Source organism: Eulemur rufifrons, chromosome 25, assembly GCF_041146395.1.
Source record: "Eulemur rufifrons isolate Redbay chromosome 25, OSU_ERuf_1, whole genome shotgun sequence".
Classification (NCBI taxonomy): Eukaryota; Metazoa; Chordata; class Mammalia; order Primates; family Lemuridae; genus Eulemur; species Eulemur rufifrons.
Window position 1 is genome coordinate 8,975,676 of NC_091007.1, and position 13,780 is coordinate 8,989,455.

Consider the following 13,780-nt stretch of genomic DNA (forward strand, 5'->3'; position numbering starts at 1 on the left):
GGATTGGAGTATGGCTGTATTTTAACCAGAAATTCACTTTGAATATGCTTTGCATAAACCACTAACGGGTCGTCTTAAATCATCAGTATGGCCACCTTCATGGTGGGATTTATAATGAATCCAAAATGTTAAATTTTAAGATAGAAATTCAAAGGCAGGATGCCTTTCTTTTCAAATACTCCTTTTAGAAAAGAGTGGAGTATGCTAGAAAATGCCTTTGGAGTCAGAGAGGCCTAGGGTTAAATCCCAATTCCGCCACTTACTAGCTGTTTAACTTTAAGTTAAGTAAGTTTACTTAATTTCTCAGAGCCTCAGTGTGCTCTCCTATAAATGGAAATAAAATCATCAACATTGTAGGGGGATTCAAATCCGAGCTAATGTTTCAGCCTTGTTCTTATAAGGAGTTCTGAGAACACAGAGAAGTTACTATCAAAAAAATAAATAATAAATGAGATGCAAACGCCACCATCAACCCTATCAATTTAAATCTGTGTGAGGTCACACAGAAAACAGTTATTCCCTTTTCTTGATTAAATCCCAAGAAGATGAATGATGAATATGGACTCTGTAAGTTTCCAGAGTTGCAGGAATAAAAGGAGACGTTTTGGTGGTCATTTCTGTAGAGCTATGAAAGTCTGACAGCCAATGCAGTGAGGCATTCTAATCCTGTAAGAAGCATCGCTAACTTTTTAGGGTACCACCAACTGAGGAGTGCTCCCTCCCAGAGAAGTTGTGATCCCTGAGGCTGTCTAGGCAGACCATCAGCACTTCTCCGGAGAGCAGTCCTTTATGTTGCCTGGAGTGAACTAAGAACCGCCAACCAAGTCTTTCACTTGATATGCAGATGTAATTTCCTTTGAATGCAAGAGGATTCAAGACTCCAGTACAGTTTGAAAGTAATAAAACTTTCTCAACTAATCACTACAAAGCTGAATTAGAAAGTCTGATTTAGGGTTCTACAAATTGCTTTACTGCAAATATATTTTCTGAAGAGCATTCAGAGATTCAACGGTCCTATCACGTTTAGGTAACTCTAACCAAGTCAGCCCGCCCGGTCTACTGTATCATAGCAAGAACTGGATGCAGGACCAATCAGAGCCGCAGCAGGTGGGGGAACACACCTGGGTACTAATCTCCACTCTGTGCTCTGCGTATGAAGTCGATTCTGAATCAAATCCAAGATACTAAGCCTTATCCTCAGCAATAAAACCCAAGACTTCCCCTTAATAATATCAGAAGTTGATGCTTCCCAGAGTTACAGTGCTCAGGTGAGCATTTCTAATTAAGGATCCTTTCATCACCAATGCCCTGGGTCATACTTATCAGTGAATTTTCAATGAATTACCATTAAGTGTTAGTCCCCATAAAACAGATGAGATTATGTGAAAAATATGATCTCTACAAAAGAGGCTTATATTTTATTTTCAACATGCTGTCATGGGGAATATTAATTATCACTACAAAAAGCCTTGTTAATAATCCCCACAACAAACTTTTTTTTTTCAGTCCCATTTCTGTTCCTACTTATAAGCATTTTACAGCTTTTCATTCATCTTTTTCCCCACTGTTGTTTTAACCAATCTAATCACCTTTCTTTGAAACAAAGTCAAGCCTCTACTGTTATTTTTACTTCTGAGATTTTATAAAATTAACCAGTCGTCATATTTCCCATATAATAGGACTTTTCAAATTAATGTACTATTGGTACACTATCCCGTAAGAGTGAGAAAGACTGAGTATTTAATATTTACAAACTCTTTTCTAAGTGTGTAGTACACAGCAACAATAAACAAGGATGGCCTTGGCACTATTACATAGAAAGAAACCATTTTATCACATTACCAGATCACTCAGATTCAAAAGACTTGGGTTAGGGTAATAAATTTCTCTTTTTATCTCTACCAATAACAAAAACAACAACAACACAACAACAACAAAAAAAAACCTGGATATAGTTATTCTATGAGACTTTCAATTCAAAGCTACTTCCAAAAATTACTTTGTATTGTAATACAGGGCCCAATAAACTTTTAGCTGGGGAAAGCACAGTAAAGGAAAAATGGAGCAGGGAGTTAAGAGAGTTGTTTTCAAATTTATATTCTATCTTGGTTTCCAATTTTTAACTTTCATTGGCATTTTATTAACTGGCAGTAATTTACAACAGTGTTTTAATGGCAACCATTCTAAATTAGTTATGAGAAGACATGAGGATGGATGTTTAGTACTAGAACCATTATGTCAATAAATTAAGGTCAAAGTCCAGGTAAAAAAAAAAAAAAAAATCTATGCCTATTTGCTCACCCAACATGTATTTATGGAAACCCTAGTCTGTGTAGAGCGCTCAGTGAAGTGTGTAGGGGAGAGAAAACTTTCCTTCCACCCCCTGAGGGTGTAATAATTGAGTCTATGAGATAAACTGATAGCAGGAAGATTAGTAAGAGAAAAGATGTACATATTTACTGTGTGCACGGGGACAGCACAGGAAAAAAAAGTGAATACCTAAACCCAGAGAGATCTAGAAGCTTATGCTTCATAGGGGACAGGGTGGGGAATGCAGGCAACTTAGGGGAGAGGAAGTGATTTTGGGGAATGACGAATGGGCCCTCAGAACAAAAGGTGACAGCCTGTGACAAACTCTGTATGTGGAGTCACTTCCAGTGTCCTGTCCTGTGATCTGAGTTGATTCCCCCTGGTTCATGAGTTCCTTTTGGAGGCTCTGTCTTTAGGCAGAAAGGCGAGTTCAGAGAAGGCCCCTGCCTGCATGTGCTGGTCCCCAAGTGCCCTCAGGTGGAAGTAATCAGCATACCGAAGACACATAGTTTGGGGTGGCATTACCCAAACTTTTTCACGTGCAACAGGTAATAATTAAAAATATTTGAGACAAAGCTTGTCCTTAAGGAGCTTATAAAAAATTGTCAGAATAAATCAGGTAAAAAGGTTAGATGACCAGTATAAACACAATGCTCTTATAAAAAAGACAGCCGAGGCAGGAAGATCACTTGAGCCCAGGAGTTCAAGGTTACGGGGGCTACGACTGTGCCACCGCACGCCAGCCTGGGCGACAGAGTGTGACCTGTCTCTAAAACAACAACAACAAACACAAACCTGATACCACATTCATACTTGAATAAAGAATGTAAGAACATATACCAGAACCTCTGAAGAGTGAGATTTAGGGGCCTTTTAATTTTCTATACATTTCTTTATGATTTGGATATTTTTAGAAACATATACTATTTTTGTAATCAGAAAAAAATCAAAATCAAAACATATGTCTATGAATAAACACTGAGAGGAAACAAGTGAAAATAAAATATTTGTTCATTTAGCTTGTTGGTGGCTTACGGGTAGATTTCTGTCTTTTAAGTTACTGTGCTGTTCTAGCAGAATTTTAATGACAGATTTAATTCAACAATAAAAGAAGTGTATGGAAATTTTAAGTCCTTTGATTTGAATAATTTACTTTATTATGTATTAGGAACAAAGGCGTCACGGTCATTTTTGTTTCTAGCTGAAGAGCAGGGCCATGAAGGAAATCAAGGTGTGTCCTCTATTTCTGTTTGTAATCTACTTTTTCCAACTCTTGTAGGATGTCTAGATGGAAAATGGTAGAATAAAACTTTGTCAGTCTACTTGCCATGATCTGTTTCATTCCTGTTATTTGGGTAAGTCTTCTACTGTCATTAAAATGGAACATAGTCATTTATGGTTCCCTAATTTCTAAACATTTTCGTTATGTTAATATGCTGCCCTGAAAAAAACAAAGAAAATTAAAACGATTCTGGGCTGTATTTCAGAAAAAGCACCAGCAGCCTTGACCTTGGTGTTTCGAGACTGCCAGATGAAATGGAAGAGGGGCCTTCTTCACTTTAGCAAGTCCTAGTTACATCACTGACCATTTTTCAAATCCTGTAATCTTGTTTTTAGTGTCACTTTAGGCTGAATCATCCTTTTCAGAGATGGCACAGATAGTGCTATCTCTGTAGCTTTTCTTATTTAATACAACTCAACTGTCATTTTAAGTGAAAAAATTCTGATGGAGCATGAGAAATTTTCTGTTAATGAAGGCTTATGTCTTTCTGGCCACAAACAAAGTGTGTCTGGTACTTGCTAACTCCACTGAAAAACGGTGTTATTTTGTAAAGTTCATTGTGGATTTCCAAGTATCCTTTAAGCACTAGTAAATTCATTTATTCATTCTGCAAGTTAACGGGGGCAGGGGCGGGCAGGGAAGGCTGTCAGGCCCACTCGGCAAACCAAACAATGCAGGAATTGAGCGAGTAAGGAACATCCTTATCAGTTATTCTAGTTTGAATTAAGGCTTGACTCAAAATTTCATTTTCATGGTAGTTGTGCTTCGATTTGAGACTTATTTACATTCTTCTTGATAATAATATTTAAATACTTCTATTTCTTAAAGTTATACTCATCAGAGTCCTGAATAAGGACACTTTGAAGTTAAAAATTAGCTCTAGAATGTGGCACTGGACATCAATAAAGCTCCGCTCCTACATGCACCTGTGTGGTTACTGTACTGCAGTGGGATACAGACGTGTTCACAGGTGCTAAGGGGAGAGACCCACGGTGGTCTCTGCGTGTAGCGGGCATGACTCCACGTCACAAAACAAGAGGGAGCAGAGCAGGCCAGGAACCTAGGGGAGGCACAGAGTTCACTTAGATTTAAAATGTCTTTAGAAGCAAAGATCTAGCAAAGCAACTTCTGAACTTTAGGAAGAACTGTTTTACTTTATTTTTTTTTAAAGCACCATAGCTTTATTCTTACTTACAACTAAAAATTTAAGTTGAAATAACGTATTGGTGAAATTCTTAGAAATTACAGAGAAGAAAAATACCTTCATTTAACAAGTCAAATAAGAAAAAAACTTCTTGGTTCTGCAGCAGATCAAACTGGCTCTTAAATTATTATATTAACAAATTAACAGCACCTTGAAATACCAAGTGGTATTTGGGGTGGTAAGTTACAGAGCTCACCCTCAAAGCCATGAGAATGGCTAAAGACCCAGTGGCAAGTGAAATTAACCTCCAGTCAGTTTCCTCTGATTTCAGCTGCGTCTTTATGAATGAAGGCAATGCTCAACAAAGAACCCATAAAATGAAATGATGCGGACCAACCTTTTATTGCACCCACAATATTTTGGTCTAGTCCTTTCCGGTTGTCATTGAGTCCTCTTTTCCTCTTCCCATTGGGTAAGGAGTTAGCCAAAGTCTTGTCATCAAAAAATGCACACACCAGTTTTCTAAAGAGAAGGCTTCCTGAGCGAGTGTAGTTTGACAATATAGAGTCCAGCTGAGATTTAGGCATAAACACATCAAAGCCTTCAGCAAGTTGCACTTCTGGCTACCAAAAGAACATAAATATTTCATTAAAAGCAAGATTTGAAGCATTTGACTTTGGGCATATGTATCACAAAAAACAAACACACAAAACGACATCACTAGTTATTGAAGTGTCCATATCCCACAAATGAAACAGTCTCAGCTTTGTGTGCCAATATTTGCAATTTATAAAACCAATGAGTAGTTATAATTCACAAAACAAGATGCTCCAATTCCAACATGAAGTCTTGTCAAAGGCAATGGAAAGGAAGTAGTCAAGAGAAGGCTGGATAACTACAAAAGCGTATCATTCTAGAGCTGACGGGGAGCTGAGACTTCTGGCTGAAACATCCTCATTTTGTAAATGAGGGAACTAAGGCCCAAAGAGATCGTAACAAAAATGACTTAAACATAATCCAAATGGGCTCGGTGCATTACAATTTACAGATCACTTTCTCTGTAAGAACTTAATTTCTTTCACCTAAGGACACAAATACAGGGCTACCTCACGGCCCCCTGGCTCTTTCTACTATGCCAGTGGCTTTTACCTGTGAAACTATTTTTTCACGAATGAAAACTTATGTAAACTAATACATAATATATAAATATGATGAGCAGGTTCCCAGGCAGTTTAAATCCACCCCCACCCCTACTTTTGAGAGGAAAATCAGGGCACTAGTCACACTGCTTCCCTGTCGGGGACTTCCTGACCCGGTTACAGGATCCAAAGACCTACAAGGTGCCTTTCAACTTGGACTCTACCATATGATAGCAACAGTGCCATCTCCATCAGCACACATGGATGTTTCCAACCTGCTTTTTCATCTTTCCACCCAGCTTACATCCTTTCCTTTCCTTTCCAAAGCCTTTCCGAACTTGCTCCTCCCCATGGAGATGGCTATGCGCTCTCTGTTCCCACTGTTGACTTAACAGATGTACATATTGAATTAATTATATACTGTATCAGAATTATTTATTAGATTGCAGCCCTTCCTGATCCTGGAACCCACCTCTAGGAGCTGGCACATAGTAGGCACTCAATAAATTCTTGTTGGACAGATAATAGTTCATTAGTCATAATGTAAGCTACTAAGTCATTTCATGAATTTAGTGTTGGTTATAATAATAATAACTTTATTATTGGTTGGTTAATAACTTTTATATGAAGAGATGCAATCGGTAAACTTTTATCAGGAAAAAAGTCACATGTACTATCAAAGCTGATTCTCAGATCTCATACTTATCACTTTGCAAACCTGGCACCGTTTTAGGTTTTCTAAATCATATTAGAAATGTGAGGATTTGGGATTACTTTCTTTCTTGGAGAGCAGGAATGATTATTTTTGTTTTTGTTTTGTTGCTTTTCCACGTGTCTGGCACACTATGGTCAGAGCAAACAGTGCTCGAAGCATGGCTTAAATTATTCGGATGACACAGGAAGGAGTCTGGGCCCCTTCAAATTAGCATTTTTGACTGGATTATCCAGAAAGTCATCTCCCTGGGCCAACAGATTTTTTTCTCTGACTTCTGCATCTTGCTGCTCACGGGTCACAGGTCTGCAGAGGAGGCTGCCTGGAGCCGGAGGCTGTTATCCCTACTTCTTAGAACAGAGGTGGCACAAACCAGGCACTCAATAAGTATTTGTTCAATGATTCAATGCAGAAATATTAGGATTAAGAGAACTTTACCATCATAATCTAACATGAAGTTTTATTTATAGCCACAATTTTATTTTGTACCTCCTATGGCTGCATGTAGAGTTTTTGTTCTAAATGAACTGATCTCAGATTTTTGCTAAGCACCCCTATATCATTTGAAAGCTATTAAAAAAAACCAAGTTTATCTTCTAGAAGCAGCTACTCACAGCTATTTGAGGGTATAGAGTCGTACAGAAGCTCTTAATTACAAGAGCGGGAAGAGAAGGACACCAACTTATTCATATAACCTTCAGTTTGATTCTGATGCCATTAAACGCGTGCTTAAAACCCAGCCACCTGACCTATGAGACACCCCCTTTGATTTCTCCTGTGGAACTTGGACTTGAGAAACACTGGCCTGAATAAGCCCCCAGGCAGAACCAGCCACTCCCGTCTTCATGCACTCACGGTGTTTTCTATGAACTGTGTTTGTGACACTTTCCACACTGCATGTACTTAGCTGTGAGTTTGGGTTCCTCACCAGAATGGGGACTGTCTTGCATCTGCAGTGCCAACCCCCCAGATAGTGTCCAGTGGATATTTGTGAGAATAAACAAAACACCATGCAAGAATTCATTCTAAATGACAAGTGTTGATTCAGAGATCTTTTAGCCCTATATAAAGGAAGTGGGTTTGAAAGTCTGCCACGCCGTGGCTCAGCACACTGACGTCTTCTAGAGCAGTTCATGTGCCAACTCCAGGAGTTAGGCTACCTGGAAAAAACTAATCACTGATTCAATACCTATTCACTAGCACCCTCTGTGTGTAGGAGTCTCAAGGCCGGCTCTGCAGGTGAGACATACACATAAATACCTGTCCTGCAAAGTAGACCGTGACATATGCTACAGGAGAGGTATAGAGCAAGGGCTGTGACTGCACCAGGCAGGACATGGCTGCAGCGGGTATGGGGTAAGGGGGCAGGGGGCTCAGGAGGGGATAGGATAGCAATAGCATCTCAACAGGGCCTCCAAGGGGGCATTGAGGAGACAGGTATAGTTGCCGTTTCTGGCATCTGCTGCGACTCCTCCGTGGAGCCAAAGGACTTTCTATGGTAGCCTTCTGGTCTCTGAGGTTCCAGCCAACGCAGATGCTTTCTGTTCCACTTCCTACTGCCACACAAATACTGTTATTTTGGACTGATCTTTCCAGATCGAGGAACAGGAACTCACCGCCATGTGAGCACCTTACAAAGGAGTCGTTAGTCTGATCAGCGGCGGTGGCAGCAGCGACAAGGGCACAGGTGCCTGAGCTCTGCCCCTTCCTGCTCCTCACGGAGCACATGGGTTTAAAAACAGGCTAAAACTCTTAAATTGTATCACTGACTCTCTTCTCTTGGTGGACTGGCTGTAGTTTAAACTTACTGCTTACTCACGATAGAAACTAGTCCAAATGAGTATCATTTTAAGAACTAGACCTCCCTTGACAGATTCACTCTTTGAGACTCAGGCCAAGACAGACAGCTAATGTATTAATTTACAGATTCCACTGATTACGGAAGGTACTACGATCTTTAAATAATGACATCCAAAGTTAGGGCAGAATTCATGACATCATTTTAAGAGTCTGAATCCCCACTGTAAATTTGGATTTTCATGTAGAAGAGCCTCTTTTAGGTACCTCAGCCACTTAGCACGACGACGTATCAAGTGTCCAGTGGTGTGACATCTTACACTGGGTGAAGTTCTGGCAGCAGAAACTGTACATTGTCATAATGACTCTTGAAAATGTCCCTGGATCCAGGCCTGCAAACATTAATGGTTGGCTTCTTTGCACTTCAGCTGTGGTCTCCCTTTGCTTAGGAGCAGCTGGGGCTGAGCTCTAGTTTGGGTGGGGGCTCTCCTAACCAGGTACATGAAAAGATTCCCCCACCCCACCCCCAAGTCCCTGTGGGCATATCATGTGACTCTCCTGTATAATCCAAAGGAAAGAAAGGAAGACGATTTTAAGATTGTACAAATTGATCACCAAGGGACTATTTCTGATACAGGCTATTTTATGTAAAGTATTATCAATATGGAATTACAGTAAGACATGTAAAAAAAACTACATGGGGTCATTAGTCAAAGAGTAAAAAGTGAATGAATATTCACACTGGGCATTTGCCCCAGATTTTCAATTACAGATTAATAAATTGTACATCATAGTCTGCAAATTCTGTGCGTTCTGTAGAATTTATAGGCGCATGCCCAAGGTGGTTTGCAGTTACGGGCACATGCGCAAGGTTGTTTGCACGAGGTCACTTGGCAATTTGAGGGGCAAGGCTGGCCCAGGGCCAAAACCTGGAACTACAGACGAAGAGACACACCCTGCTGAATAAGATGAACTGATTTTGGACTGAAAAGCAATAACAGATTTATAAGAATGTTTAGAGGATGTGGATTTAGTCTTCCTATTCGCACTGGTGTATATATGATCTTTTATCCTCATTTAGTGTTATACTTATCTTGCAGTATATTAGATATATTTCTAGGAAAACGTGCTTTAGCTTATGAAATTTTATTTACTTATTTTTTTTGAGACAGGGTCTTACTCTGTCACCCAAGCTGGAGTACAGAGGCACAAGCATAACTCACTGCAGCCTCAAACTCCTGGGCTCAAGGGATCCTCCTGCCTCAGCCTCCTGAATATCTGGGGCTATGGGTGCACACCACCACGCTTGGCTAATTTTTCTATTTTTTTTGTAGAGCTGGGGGGGGGGGTCTTTCTATGTTGCCTAGGCTGGTCTTGAACACCTGGGCTCAAGTGATCCTCCTACCTCAGCCTCTCAAAGTGCTAGTAATTACAGGTGTCAGCCACCCCACCTGGCCTATGAAAAGAAATTCTAAAAAACACAAAACCTCCATATAATTAATTTTATTTTGCTCATAACATGTGATCTCCTTCTGTCTGAGAGAAACTAAAATTGTTCCTGTAATTCAGGTCCGCTCCAGGTGGACTGAGCAAGAATTCCTGCTACCATGTATTAAATGCTGTGCTGGGAACACGGCCAGTGAGCCAGGAGGCCACAAGAACTCTCGAGACTGGGTGGCCCGGGACACAGCAGGGCGGACAACCCCAGTGGTGATGGGGCCACAGCACGGTGTGCTACACCGTGTGTCCTACTAAGGCTGACGGTGTAAGGTGGGCACTCTACACGCGGTAAAAAATGCTCGGCCAAAAGTTCTGTTAAAATGTATGTGTACCCCATGTACTGGCATATATATGTTTAATGTTGATTAGATAAAAATTGTAAGAAGTCATTAAGGAGCCAGTCCTTTTCAGATTTTTTATTTGACAGAATTTAGGTAGAACTAAGAATGTAATTTTAGACAAGAATACAATTTGGTCTCTTGAAAGTGTTTTTCATGCACTTGCATAATGGGACATTCCAGTCTTTCAGAGATGTTTTTAGCTTTTTCCTTTCTTAGGTAATAAATTAATGACTCTGAAGACGAGGGCTTGATTTATGCTAAAAATATTTGAGCCAAAATGTAGACTATATAGGAGTTTAGCCACTACAATCTAGCTTCTTCCTCACTCCATGGAAATTGCTCCTCCGAGAAGATGTCCACCCTGAGGGTCTGTCCTTGGCCCTGTGGGCAGGGAGGTGACATGACTGCCTGGGCTACAGCTCACGCCTGTGATGCTGTAATTACTGTTTGTGAATTTTCTTCCATGCGCTCCTTGAAGGACAAGGACTATTTCATTCATTTCATTATGCCCTGGAAAACAGTGATATAATTAACATTTGTTTGCTATTTCCTATACTCCAGGCCCTAGGCTAACTAACATACGTTACATGGATTTTTCTAATTTAATTTTTACCCTATTAAGTGGCTACCATTATTATCCCCCATTTGCAGATATAAAAACTAAGACTCAGAGAGGTTAAGTCACTTCTTTAAGATTATCCAGCTAATACATGATAAAGAAAGGATTTGAACCCAGGCAGCCTGTGCTAGAACTTACACTCTCTTGCATATACTGCCTCAATTTCAACATGTCAACGAATAAATAAAAAACTGCTTGCCTGATTTACTTGATTAGTTCTTAGTGGATCATTTTACCTATTGAGCTAAGAAGGTGTTAAGAAAACAGATTCTGAATTTGGAAACTATTTCTGTTGAAAGCACCAGTGCATTTTAAATTATTTTAAGAAGAATGATATAAAATAAACATTAACAAAATCATCTCAAGCTGATGAATATCCATAAATTTATCTTCTGAAAAACTTTTAAATTGGTGTAACCTAGGATTATTGGAGAACATTCATACTAACTACAACAAATAGAAAAATATTTTCTATTGTTAAAAATATTATTGAAATATTGTTAAAAGCTGGTCTGAATGTGTCACCCAAGCCAATAAATAAGCCAAACAAAAAGAAAGAACCAAACGAAGTTAGGCTACGTATTATATCTGCCCTGAAAACCACAAATCAATATATCTAACATTAGAAAAACAGTGACTATAAGAAACTGTCTTGTCTCAATACTAGTAGAGTATGGGGTTGTGAACCCAGGAAGAAAAAATTAAATACTGTATTTAAATGTGAAATTTAGTTTTGGCCTTCTGCGTTTGCTTCTGTATAATTTAGGTTTGAATTTTATTGAATGTGCTAATTTAAATAGGGTCAAATAATCCTACCCCAAAAGAGAAACATTTCTGGCTACGCCCTTTTAAAAAACTGCTTGTTCACGTGTATTTGTTCATTCATCCATGCAAATAAGTTTATCTTAAATATTTATATTTGTTCCCATAAAGGTATGTAGGGTAGGGCTGCTAAGGTTAACGAAAGAACCAATATTTATTGAGTGCTTAACATGTGCCAGGCACTGTTCTAAGTGGATTACTTAGAATGTGGATGACTTCATTTAATTCTTCCAACAGGCCAACTCTAGGAGGTAAACACTATTAATATCCCCGCTCTACAGAGAGAAAGGGAGTGAGGAGAAATCAAGTTCACTTGCTCAGGGTCACATAGCTGAGATTCCAACCCAGGCAGCCAGATCTCAAACCCACTCCCTTACCCACTCACTTCTCCCCAAGAAACTTCCAAGAAAGTAGAGTAACAGCCACAGTTGAACCTTTCGGTTTCCTTTCATGTGACAATCATCTCATGAAGAGTTAGGGAGCGTTCACCATGCAGAGCACTGCGCTAGAATGGGCACCCACAAGTCCTCCGCACCACAGACTTGGGCTGGAGGATGGCTCCACCTTTCCTGGCTCTGTGAATTGTGCAGGCTACTGGTAAAATGGGGACGGTGATTCCTCAAAGAGTAAGGATTAATGAGGTCAGTTATTTAGCACAAGGTGGCACATGAATAATAATATTATTATCATATAGCCCCTGCTCTTGAGAAGCTGGAGTGGAAGGAGAGGAAGTCATGTCAATCATTACAAAACAGTATGGAATGTGCTATAGAGAAGGATCATCCAAATCACAGCAGAGCCTTGAGGGGAGCTGGGTGGGCATGGAGAGGACTAACGAGGAAAGAACAAGTAAATGGCAGTTAAATGGAAGAGGGGGTTCCAATTAAAGCCAAGTCCAAGACTTGATGTTTGGTAAGTTTATTTTGTATATTGTGCTTAATGCAAATGCAGATGCTTTGTCATTTGCAGATGAAATACATAATATTTGCTGAGTACCTTCTATGTGCCAGGCACTGCAATAGGATTTTCTTACATACTAGATATCATTCAATGCTCACAACACTCAGAGGTGCTGACATTTCAGTTAGTTTTGATTCAAGTTTAGTGTTTTTCTGCATTTGAGTAGAGCTAATCGCTAGCAGGCAGAAGTGCTGGTCTACCTGCAATGATCTACAGCCCACGTGGGCTCTCAAGTTTGTGTTTGTGCCGTGGATATATACATTTGCATTTGTGTGACACTGTGAGTCACAGAGTAAAAACAGTAGTAACTTAATATATTGTGAATTTTGAAAAATTTCACAGTAAATTTTTTACATTTACGAAAGCAATAAAGCATAGATTTTCTGTGTTGTTTTTTCATCATTTCTAGCACTAATCTTTCTCCTGTGCTGGAGGTGTCTAACAAATGTGTTCAGGATTTGAAACTCACTTTTCCTTCTGATCCAGAGCTGAATGCCTGCTCTGTTCTTGCTCTCCCCATCTCAACTGAAGTCGTCAGTATCAGCGAGTAACCAACCTAGCCTTCCCCGACAGAAGTCTGAGGTTCATTTTCTCCGTCACCGTGTCCCCACTGAGTGGCTTTTCTTGCTGCTAGAGTCTCCAGACTCACGGCTCCTGCCCACACCCTCCTGACCTCTTGCCTGGTAGACCACACTTGTCCTCCTGCTCTGTCTGTCAGCCACAGTGCTGTTCCGGCCACCATGCTAAAGCACGGGCAGGTTCCTCCTCCACTGGGGACCTGCAAGGCTCCCTTGTGCCCTGAAGGCCTGGCGGTGATTCCCGGGGCTTCACCCTGTGGCCCCACCCACACAGCTCTTCCAGCAACACTGGACCACTTGCCCAACCTTAGGACTTTAGATCTGACTCTCCCGATATGGGGACGTCTCAGGGCCCATCTTCGAATAAACAATTGCCATCTGCTTATATTTTCTCCAACCTGTTTTATAGATAAATTCCTATAAGATTATGATCGGTTTGCTGTTTTCTCCTCTGGACTTTACCAAACTTCAAAAGATTCATGGCTAAGAAATAATAAAAGACTGGAGGACACCTACATTGGGATGCCCTGGCATCAGTGGTCCCTTCGCCTGCAGGCGTCAGTCCCCACCCCCGCC

At 40.3% G+C, this 13,780-nt stretch overlaps 1 protein-coding gene across 7 annotated transcripts in view; it reads right to left on the reverse strand.

The window, feature by feature from the left end:
- BEND7 (BEN domain containing 7) overlaps positions 1 to 13,780 on the reverse strand; it is a 73,263-nt gene that overhangs the window by 26,911 nt on the left and 32,572 nt on the right. For 6 of the 7 annotated variants that reach the window (XM_069458732.1, XM_069458729.1, XM_069458728.1 and 3 more), the window contains one exon: positions 5,134 to 5,359. In XM_069458732.1, coding sequence (XP_069314833.1) covers positions 5,134 to 5,359 — 226 coding nt within the window. Of the gene's footprint in view, positions 1 to 3,530; positions 3,595 to 5,133; positions 5,360 to 13,780 lie in introns of those variants that run through there. The other variant, XM_069458734.1, reaches the window with a different exon arrangement.